We start from the raw sequence: 12,392 nt of genomic DNA on the forward strand, positions 1-12,392 counted from the left end.
TCACAGTGTCAAGCATATGATAAAAAAGTTTACAAAATGACTGCAAGAATCTTCGTGAGACCTATTGAATTAAGTTTTCTATCACATGTCTTAAAAAATATTACACAGTAAGTATATCAATTGAATTGTCGGTGATTTTTTAAAACACTGCTGCTACGGTTTCTCTTTGTTTATTTTAATTTCTCTTGTTAATATGATGTATTTGCTTATACGTAACCGCCTGTCATAAAAAACGAGTAGTGTCGCCCGACAACGACATTTCGCAACAGATTCTGTTCTTGAAATTGAAATCAATAATATATGTTTATAAACTTACCTGTAGAGGGTTTCTTGCAAAGATATTTTCTTTCAATAATATATTGCACATGTCTAAATACATCAGTAGGGTGTATTTCTTTTCGTATAAACTATTTACAGTTTTAATTCATTGAATTAAAAAGCACTCATTCAAACGTGTGTCACAACTTATCACTCATAATCGGTTGGCTAAGAATATCATGAAATAACCTAAACTTATTCTGATTCGCGTGAAATTAATAAATTAACTTCGGACAATTCTAAATTGTAGTGTTCCATACAGCTTACTGATTGAATCCGTTCAGAATAGTCATTCGTATGTACCGGCCACCTATCCGTCGCTGTAGATGTGACTGCATGGCTTGCTGGGCATCGTCGGAACTCTTAAACCGCACCATTGCTTCGCCAGTAGCTCGTCCATCTCGCATGTACTTCCGCTTGACGTCGTTCAGGGTTATGTTGTACTCCTTAAAATGTTGTGCTATTTCATCATTCCGAGCGCGGAACGGTATATTAGCGAGTGCAATAATGTTACCGTTTACCATAGAAGGATCCTGTGATTGGTAAGGCCTGGTCAGTGGAGGATCGTCCGACGCTTGACTATTAGATTCTGTTTCAGTAAAATGAATTGGTTGGTCTTGTGGCTGTGTTTGGCAGTCGGATTGTGAACTGAGTGTGTCAGGTTTCGCACCCATCTGTTCAATGCGAGATGTTTCTTCAAAAAATTGCGTATCTTGTGAAGCTTCTGTGAGATCAACAGCGTCGTTCTGTTTCGCTTCTTCGTTATTTTGCGAATCAGATCCTATTTGCTCATTGTGATCATCTGCAAATTCGGAATCCGTTTTATTCTGTTGATCATTACTGTACTCTCCGTTGTTCGTGGTGGTATCCGATGCAACAGGATCTTGTTGGTAGTTATTTTGCCGATACCCAAAATTACCTTTTCTCTGGTCTTCGAACACATTTTCCGAGAAGTTGTTGTCGTTAAACCCAGTGGCAGAATTATTTTCAGATCTAGAACCATCGTTACCATCGAAATTATCATTTGCAAAATCTCTCCTGCCAAAATTACTATCCCCGAAGTTGTCGTTCCTACCAAAATTATTGCCAGCACCAAAGTTGTTGTAATTTCTACCGAAATTATTCCCACTTCTATTCATATTCTTTCCCCGACCTCCATTCATACGGTTAATCTTTTGCATCACATCTACTACTTGCTGTTGATCCAAATGTTTTATAAACCCTCTTCGTTTACCAATCAGTGTACCACTTTTTACTGTAGTTTCGTCGGCTTCTTGTGGAGTATCGAATTCTATCAAACACTCACCGGTTGATCGTCCGTTTGGCGTGCGAATGATTTGTACGTTCTTCGGATTGAAACCTTCATGATCAAAGAACTCTCTTATGGTCGATTCTTGCACTGCATACTCAAGGTTGCTAATCAAAATAAATGTAGTTTTTTCAACACCTTCATCGCTACGTCTTTGATCAACATTTGGCGGCGGTTGGTCATACCGTTCGTTGGCTCCCGATTCCATGAATGACGATGGCTGAGAACCGAAACGAGATTGTGACTGCCCGTAACTATATTTGTCGATTTCACTATTGTCTACGCTGTTGTCATTTTTGAAAACGCCCTGATTCTGGTTCTGGTTCTCATTATCATGTTGATTAGCAATATTCTGTCTGCGTCGTGGATCGCGGATGAATTCACCTCCAAATCCGCCAATGTTGCTTTTTGATGCAGCATCTGATCCACGGTTCTGCCAATCGCCCGATTGCTGCATTTGTGATGGTTGATTTTGTTGTTGATCGGATGTTTGCTGTCGCAATGGATGTGGTTCCTGTTGCTGAAATATTTGCTGCTGTTGTGTTGCAGATTGCTGTTGCGACTGTACTGAATATTGATAATGTGGCATTTGCGGTGGTTGGGATTGAGTTTGCTGGTTTAGAAAGGATTGAGGTAATTGATTAAAATTTGAATTGAAAACATTTCGAGGATCCCGTGATAGGAAGCCTTGCCACTGATTATCCTCTTCCGAATCAGAAAGAGTCATGCGTCGGTTGCTGGGATCGACCTGCTGATCTAATGGAGGATCCTCACTAAATAGAGCTTGGATTGGTTGCTCATTCTTCTTGCCTTCAACTTGATCCTTGTCATCGTCAACTAAATCCATTTTTTCATTATCATGATTTACATCGACTTTGAGATCATTAGAATTATCGATTATTTCTTGTACCGAATCATCCAAGTCTACATTCGGTGGCTCCGTGTGTTCATCAGCATCCTCTGGATCATCATACTCATTCTTTGCTGCATCGTACTCTATATCAGTGCACAATTTCATAAACACCCGCTTGTTTCTAATATAATGCTTATGAACACACTCAACCGCTTTTCGGGCATCTTCCAGTCGATGAAACTTTACATACCCATCAACCTGCTTCGGATTTTTATAGTTTTTAATGATTAGCACTTCCACTACAGTAAAATCAGAGAATATTCGCATTAAATCCAGCTCAGTTGTCATATTCGGTAGATTCCAAACGACCAATGATCCAAATTTATTTTTCCGTTCATTTGAGTCATCTTCGATCTCGATCACATCTGATTTGTCATTGTCTTTGTTCTGTTCACTTATCTCCATCCAGTTATTTCTAGTATCCTCATAATTCGGGCGATATGAGTCAACAGCATCATCGAACTCCTTATCCGTTATCGGATCAATATTCACTAGCGATCGTTTTAACGTCATTCCATTTCGTGAAAGAGCAAACCGTTTTCCATCCTTTCTAAGGAACCTCACGAATGCTACTCCCGTCCGCTTTCCATTTCGATCGTTTATCATTTTTATTCCATTGCTCGAAATCGCTTGTCCACCAAAGAACCGTCGAATCTCACCATAGCCGGTAGATGTGTCCATGTTGGCAATTTTTACAGACTGTCCGTCCATTTCACCGGAACCCGATCTGCCTTCATCTTCCGACAAACTGATTTGTTTCTCGTTAAACCTATCCTCGGACGATCTGTTGTTAGTGGAGGACGAAAAAATACGTGAGGCGTTCATATCTTTCTGTGTTGAATAGCCAAACGTATATTGATTCTGATTTCTTGCCAGACCATTATCATCCCTATTGTTTCCAACAGAAATCTGACCTGACTGACCTTGAAAAACTCTTGGATCACGTCTGGCATGCAACTCCTGCAACTTACTGAGATGCTCACTACTAATGGGCTTTGAGGCCTGGAAGGAACCATAATTCACTGCAGGATAAACGTTGTTTGAACTACTCTGAGGCTGCTCGTAACGAGTGGCAGGCGGAATAGTAGATGACGCAGCTATTGTTGCTGCTTGCATAATGATAGGAGGAGTAAGTACCGTAGGATTGACTGGCTTCATCAAATTACTGTTAGTGGGGTTCAGCAAAGATTGTTGAATTGGTGTGTCCCATGGACTAACAGCTGCCGTTGTTAGAGACTTCGAATCAACGCGATCACTAAACCGGGAGACCTTTGGTTTCGAAGTTTTATCCGCTTTAGAATCTTTCTCACGGCTTAGATCTCTCGATCGATCACGTCTATCCCGCGATCTAGATCTACGTCTCCTATCTCGACGATCACGGCTACGACTTCGACTACGCCGATCTCGACTTCTACTGCGACTACGATCTCTTCCACTGCGACGTCTACTCCGATCACGACTTCTCGACCGAGAGCGATCCCTTGATGATCGACGCCTATCCCGTTCACGGGAAGAAGATCTACTACGGTAGCTGCTATTCTTTTCACTAGATGGTTTCTTCAAACTACCTGTATTACCGCTAGCGATGGGCAAACTTTTCGCTGCAGCCTTCTTTTCAGCTTCCGTTGCCTTTTTCAACTGTTCGGATAGTTGTGCAAATGCAGAATTCGGATCAGCACTGTTATATGATTGCGCATTCAAAGCGGAGAATAGTCCAGCAGCTGGAGCATTTGGCTGAAACATGCTGGCACTGGAAGTTAAAAATCCCAAACCTGGAATCTCTGAGTAGATTGACTGTGCCTGCATAATCTGCGATTTTTGAGTATTTAAGTTTTGCGCTAAAAACCCAGACAGACTAATCACCGGAGGTTGCGGTTGCTGCGACACCGTTGTTGTCGAAACGGGAACTTTTGCCACAACAGGCGTTTGTTGTGTGGACGCAGCGCTTTGCGCTGACAGCTGCATAAACGACAACGTCGTCCGGCGTGCTTCCTCGATTACTTTTTGCATTTCGGCACGGGACGAGAGAAGCAACGTGATTTGAACTTCCTTTATCTTACCTCCTGTCATGATCATTGCCTGGCGAGCATCTTCGTCGGTGCTGTGGGGAGTAAAAAAAGTAGTTGATGACAAATGGCTTTGAATCTTTAAAACGTACAATTCATAGCAAATCTTTGTACCAGTATGATGGGAAAGCACCGTAACAATAAGGCATAAGGTTTGTACTTCGAAATAGATCACGATCACAATCGACACTCATGTTAGAGATTGTCGGGTTCGGGTTCAACGCTTTGGTCGGGTATTCGAACCAGAATACCCGACTGTTTTCGATTACGGAATATGATTTTAATTTTTCATCGGGTGTGCAAGAAAAATTTTTCTCAGGTTTGGGCCGGGTATGGATAAAAGATATTTATTTTCGACTCTACGACCCGGTTTCGGGTTTCAGAATTTTCCCGACAGACTCGTGTTAGGGACGGGTAGGCATTTTTAATTTTATTCGGGTACGAGTTAGGTTCGGGAAAAAAATCGGGTACGGGAGCTTTTTATTATTAATCGAGTACTCGACTATCTGTGCCAATTTGTTCTGTACCCGAACCTGTCAGCTTCATTTTTCGGTTTGGGTTCGAATACCCGACCAAATTTTGAAATCCGAACCCGACCTATACCCGTTCAAAATTTAAAAAAATCGTCACCCGACCTGAACCCAAAAAAAAATTTATTTTTTTCCTGAATCCGACGACTCGTACCTCGGGTCTCTCCAGCACGTATACCATCTCTACAGTACGCGTACTAGCATAAGAAAAATCGACATGTTGAGAAAAAGTGCTTTTTCAAAAATTGTTTAGATATGAAAACGATTGAGTTTTTCGCAAAATTTTTGTGTTAAGAATATACTACTTTTAAATTTAAAAACTTAAATTCACTCTGCAAAACAAAGTTTTGTTCTTTTTCACCGGATCCTCTCGGAACTTTAAATTTCGTGTATCTGGGAAATCCAGTAATGTTATCCCCACTACCAAGTATACCAGCACGAAGTGAGTTTTGAGATACAAATGTGTCGATATAGAACATTGGGTTTGACATATTTAATATTGATGTATATTAAATATGTCACACTCAATGTTCTTTTTTTGAACAACAACAGCATATTTTTATCGTGTTACAAATTTTGAATTTTGAACCAGGATGTGATGATTTACAGAAATCATTATTTTTTTGTTTTCATGCGAAGAAAAGTGTTACAGATCCGCATCGAATGCTTATTGAGATATGTGCTGATCATGCTCTATCAGAAGCAATATGCTAAAGATAGTTGAAGCGGTTCAGAGATAATGATTTTGATATGAACAATGAAGAACGTAGAAGACTTGAAAAAATCAGGAACGAATGGCAATTTTTGACTATTTAAAAGCCACTGGAAAAGTCCAAAAGTGAAAATGGGTGCTACATTAGTTAAATGCAATACAAACTGAAAACCGAATTGATTTTTTTTTATAAAACGAAAAAAAAATCAGTTTTGCATCGAATAGTTACTGGCGATAGAAAATAGATTTATATAAACGGAAAAACTCATGGGTCAATTCGGGAAAAACGTCAACATCGACTGCAAAACCAGATCGATTTGGCAAAAGGGCAATGCTCTATGTTTGGTAAGTTCAGAAAGGTGTGGTGTATCATGAGCTTCAAAAAACCTGGAGAAACTGTTAATACTAATCGCTACAGATAAGTCACAGAAAGGTGATAAAGATGTGAGGAGTCGGTGTTGAACAGTCGTTCGCACCGCACGCATATAGCTCTTGGCTCCTGGAATTTTTTTCTGGCTACCTAGAGTTTCATTGATTCAAGGCTTCAGTCTTTTTCAAGGCTACCTGAATCACTAACAGTCTTTTTAAAGACTAACAATTAGTCAGCCTTTCTCAAGGTTATTCAAAGAGTGATATTAGAGTGACTAAGAAATTAATCAGCCTTTTTTAAGGCTAGCTATTCAAAGAACTATTATTCAAACTTCAAAATTCAAAATTCCATTCGTTTCAAAAATGCCTGCGTCTAACCGGAAAGGCAACAAGCCTAAGGCTAAAAATAATTCAATACTGAATAAATCACAATCCGTTATTCAACATATTTCTAATAACATTCACGATCTTATAGAATCTGAATGTAAAAATAAAAGACAACGGACGGATTTCCCTTCCGCTGATCCTATGCCGTCTAACAATATTTACGAGATTCTTCCTGAATCCGATTGTAGCGACATAGAAGAAAATTTTTCAAAAATTCCCAAAATAGACGCTTGTCGTTCTGGGAAGAAACATCAATCTATGCCACCAGTGACGGTGATGATTTCCGACTTCAAAGCATTCCGTATTGAGCTTTCTACTTTTCTCCCGGAAGTAAAAGTCTCATTTCAAATCGGACGAAGAGGAGAATGTCGAGTCTTGGTTGATGGATTGGAAGATTACGAACGTCTTATTCGATATCTGTCCGAGAAACTTCATAAATTTTATTCATATGATCATATATAATCAGATCAAAGTATTGATGAAATTAAAAATGAACTAAAAGAATTGCTTAGTTTTACCCCTTCCCAAGTAATACTTATGAAAAAAAGAGCGAATGGTACTTCTAAACCACGCTCTGGAATTTCCCATGAACTTTACCTAATACACTTCAATCGAAGTGATGTAAACAATTTGAAAACTTTAGAAAATGTACGTTTCATTTCCCACATTAAAATTCATTGGGAACATTATAAACGGCATAATCTTATTGCAAACTTAACGCAATGTCGTCGTTGCCAAGGCTTCGGTCATGGAACCAAAAATTGTCATATGGATATACGGTGTTTGAATTGTGGTAAATCGCATTCGAAAGACGTTTGTCCAATGAATGAAACCACTGGTAAATTTTCATGTTCAAATTGCAATGGAAATCATAAATCCAATTATTTGAAATGTCCTGTCAGGGAAAAAAAATTAAACGCTCGTTCGCTTAGACAACAAGTCAAATCAACGACCTTAAATTTACAGAACATACCTGAAAATCAAAAAACCGTTAAAATGCCACGCCTAATTCTTCTAAGGCACCTATTTCTTCGAATTTAAAACAAAAAACAGATACGCCTGCCAATTCGTCTTCTAACGAAAACAATTTATTGACAGGTAGATCGACCTCGTCATCATCTTCTTCTAATGTCAGTTATGCTGGTATATTAGGTAGAAATCTACCACCTATTTCTTCTAATGTAAATAATCAAAACACAGGACCGCCTTGCAGTTCATCTTCTAATGAAAACAATTTATTAATAGGTAGACCGGCCAAATCATCTTCTTCTAATGGCAGTCTACCTTCAAATATTCCTTCAATGCCATTCGCTTCTTTAAATGAAGTCGATTTAGGCGATATAACTGAAAATAAAATGATCTACCTACAAGATCAACTTTTTCAAATGATCATCCAAATGAATTCGACTTCATCACTTTTTGAAGCATTTCAAATCGGATGGAAATTTGCAAATGATATTATAATGAATTTAAAATTTAACAGTGATGTTAAATAATTATTTGAATATTTTAAATTGGAATGCTCGATCTTTGAAATCGAGTGAAGATGAATTTTATAATTTTCTCGAAGTTCACAAAATCCATATTGCCACTGTGACAGAAACTTTTCTTAAACCAAATGTCAAATTGAAAAGTAATCCACATTACGTGGTTCATCGATTTGACAGGTTTACTGGAATGGTGGAGTTGCCATTTTTGTTCAACGGCAAATTAAACATCGAATTTTACCTTCTTTCAATACTAAAGTTATTGAAAGCTTGGGAATCGAAGTTGAAACCATTCATGAAATTTATTTCATCGCTGGAGCATATTTGCCATTCCAATGCACCGGCGAACAATTAAATTTCTTTAAAGGCGATTTGCAAAAACTTACAAGATATCGATCGAAATTTTTCGTAATAGGGGACTTAAATGCTAAGCATGTCCAGTGGAATTGTAGGCAAAATAACTGTAATGGTAAAATAATTCACAATCAACTCTCAGCTGGTTTCTTCACAGTTCTTCATCCCAGTAATCCTACTTGTTTCTCTTCCGTGAAAAACCCGTCTACAATTGATCTGGTTCTAACGGATCAAAGTCACATTTGTAGTGAACCGATTACACATGCTGACTTTGACTCAGATCATCTTCCTGTAACATTCAGACTTTCCAACGAAACTATAATTAATCCAATTAGTGCTATATTCAACTGTCATAGAGCTAATTGGTTGGATTACAGATCTCACATTGAAAATCATGTGGATCATGAAACTATTTTAGAAAATTCTGCGCTAGAAATCTTTCAGTTCCCAAAGCTCCAACTAAATTGAATTCTCCTATCATCGATGACAATCTTCAACTGCTCATTCGTGATCCTGCTATGAAAAACATAGTTAAGGATTTACAAAAAGAAATTAAACATAGATTTATTCTTTTGCGAAATGAAAATTTCGCTAATGAAGTTGAACAAATTAAACCATATTCTAAACCTTTCTGGAAACTTTCTAAGGTTCTTAAGAAACCTCAGAAACCAATTCCTGCTCTCAAGGAAGGAAATCAAATACTTCTTACAAATGGCGAAAAAGCTCAAAAACTTGCTCAGCCGTTCGAGAGTGTACACAATTTTAATTTGAACGTTGTGAGTCCTATTGAAAATGAAGTCTCACTGAAATATGAGCATATTTCAACCCAAGTGTTATCACACGATTACATTATTGAGACGAATTTTGACGAAATTAAATCAATTATTAGGAAACTCAAAAACATGAAGGCTCCTGGTAATGATGGAATTTTTAATATTCTTATTAAAAATCTTCCCGATGTTGCCTTGAGACTCCTGGTTAAAATTTTCAACAAGTGTTTTTCATTAGCTTACTTCCCAAAAAGATGGAAAAACGCTAAAGTAATTCCTATCCTCAAACCTGATAAAAATCCAGCAGAAACATCAAGTTATCGACCAATTAGCTTACTTTCTTCTATCAGAAAACTTTTTGAAAAAATTATCTTGTTGAGAATGATGTCTCATATAAACGAGAATTCAATTTTTCTACCAGAGCAGTTTGGATTTCGTCATGAACATTCAACTACTCATCAACTTGTCAGAGTAACGAACATGATAAAAGCAAATAAATCTTCTGGGTTATCAACTGGAGTTGCTCTTCTAGACATAGAGAAAGCATTCGACAGTGTTTGGCACAAAGGTTTAATAGCAAAAATGTCTGATTTCCAGTTTCCTATTTATTTGATCAAAATTATTTAACTGATCGTACTCTTCAGGTCAGCTATCAGAATTGTAAATCTGAATTGCTACCCGTACGAGCCGGTGTTTCGCAGGGTTCGAGCGTACCTCCAATCTTGTATAATATTTTCACTTCTGATCTTCCAAATCTACCCGTTGGTTGTCAGAAATCGCTATTCTGTGACGACACAAGTCTGTTAGCCACAGGTAGAAATCTAAGAGTGATCTGCAGTCGCCTACAAAAAAGTTTAAATATTTTCAGTGATTATCTGTCAAAATGGAAAATTAAACCAAGTGCAGCAAAAACGCAATTAATTATCTTTCCTCATAAGCCAAGAGCTTCTTTTCTTAAACCAAACAATAATCACATTCTTAAATTGAATGGCTTGGAATTGACATGGTCTGATCAAGCTAAATACTTAGGTTTAACGTATGACAAAAAACTCACTTTCAAGGATCACATTGAAGGAATCCAGGCAAAGTGTAATAAATATATTAAATGTTTATATCCTCTTATAAACAGAAATTCTAAGCTCTGTCTAAGAAACAAATTGTTAATTTATAAACACATTTTCAGACCAGCCATGCTTTATGCAGTACCAATTTGGTCAAGTTGTTGTTCCACCAGGAAGAAAACGCTTCAAGGGATTCAGAATAAAATTCTGAAAATGATTTTGAAGCGTCCTCCCTGGTTTAGTACAAATGAGTAACACAGACTCACAAATATAGAACCATTAGATGTAATGTCACATAATATTATAAGCAAATTCCGACAAAAATCGATGCAATCTTCAATTGAATCGATTTGCTCTCTGTATTAGTTAGTAAGTTAGTATATAAGTTTCTTTTCCCCATTACACAATACAAGTAGGTTTAGAATTTTCCCTACACAAAAAATCTCAGAATTGCGGAAGCAAATAATGTCCTCATGGAAATAACCAAATCACATATATGATAGGGCTGAAAAGTCACCACTTGTGGCTGAACTCCCAATTTAAAACTCAATAATTTAATTTTAACTCATATTCTAATAAATAGTGATTTTGAATAAAAAAAAATGTGAGAACGACGGAGGGGGGAGAAATAACTCGTACTTTAAGTAAATTTAATAACATTTTTGTTTTCAGATAATTCTGCGCCGAGTTATCGTCTTCACCGAGCAAAGTGATTCTCAAAAAAGGTTTTGGGGAATGCTCTGTTACCGCCTTATTTTTAAATATTAAAAAAAAACGAATTTTTTTTATGTTATATTATTTTGTTTTGTCCACCACACTCCCCCATACCAAAGAACTTCAATTTGTGAAGTACCCTGGTAGTGGACGCAAACTAATCTCAGCTCAAAAAAAAATAATCTGCCATATACTATTAAAAGAGAAACGCTGAGATGTTTGTATTTTCATGATGTGCAATTAAACATTATTATTAAATATTGCGGAATCCCAGTGGAATTGATTTCCTTTTAAGGGATCCACAATGATATAGGCTAACTAAAAAAATTACACAAGAATGAATTACTGTTGACACTTTGTAAAACAAGGAATACTTTAATACATTATGGAATTACATTAATTAAATATCTCGCTCACTCTATGCTTAAAATGATACTTCAGTCTAGCCCCGAATAAGGCACGGCTGGATGTCCTTTGTATGTCAAGTGGAAGTGCGTTATATTTTATTGGACCAACGAAAAGAATCCTTCTTTGACCAATGTTTGTGACTGCTCGAACACGAAGCAGGTTGTTACTACGACGTGTAGTTCGAGACTGAGTTAAAGTTGGAAACTGTAAATTATGATGAGTTGAGTTGTTGTGTAGGATATCATGAACGAACAGTAATGTTTGAACATCACATAAGTATGCTAGAGATAAGATGTTATGGGTATTATCGGAGTATAACAATAAGCTTGAAACAGTAGGGGTTTATTGAAGATAATATTGAGAACCTGTTTTGTAGAGTTTGATTTTTTTTAGATGAGAGCTAGCGGCGCGACCCCACACCGATACTAAATAAATGAGCTGTGAATGGATGTAAGCAAAATAAAAGTTTAGAAGTGCACGCTTAGGAACATATGGCTTGACCCTCCACAAAATACCGCAGTAGGATGCCACAGATTTAATATGATGGTCCAGGTTAACGCGGGGTAAAAAAAAAACACCCAAATATTTGAAACAGTCCAGTTTTTCCATAATATAATGTCCCAATTTAGGATGACGATGGTTTGGTATTATTTTTTTATGGACCGGAAAATCATATATTTAGTTTTTATAAGATTTAAGGACAATAAATTTGCACTAAAATATTGATCTAAAATACTTAAATCGCTCTCCATTGAGTTTATAATAGCATTAATGTCATTGTTAGGATAAAATAGAGCTGTATCGTCGGCAAATAAGCTCTGTGACTTGCAGGTTACCTATATCATTAATATACAAAAGAAATAATAGTGGTCCTATATTGCTACCCTGTGGCACTCCAATGTTTATGGCAACAAGATTGCTACAGTCGCTCTCGATGGACACGAATTGTTTTCTATTTGTCAAGTAGCTACTGATAATAGAGTTCGCGATGCCC

General features: G+C 37.2%; 1 protein-coding gene across 1 annotated transcript in view; it reads right to left on the reverse strand.

The window, feature by feature from the left end:
* Nucleotides 1–386: 386 nt before the first annotated feature.
* Nucleotides 387–12,392, reverse strand: part of LOC131439217 (putative uncharacterized protein DDB_G0282133) — a 93,063-nt gene continuing 81,057 nt past the window's right edge. Inside the window, exon 3 of the mRNA XM_058609975.1 lies at nucleotides 387–4,641. Coding sequence (XP_058465958.1) covers nucleotides 582–4,641 — 4,060 coding nt within the window. The 3' untranslated portion in view covers nucleotides 387–581. The remainder of the gene's footprint in view (nucleotides 4,642–12,392) is intronic.

This window comes from Malaya genurostris, chromosome 3, assembly GCF_030247185.1.
Source record: "Malaya genurostris strain Urasoe2022 chromosome 3, Malgen_1.1, whole genome shotgun sequence".
Lineage (NCBI taxonomy): Eukaryota > Metazoa > Arthropoda > Insecta > Diptera > Culicidae > Malaya > Malaya genurostris.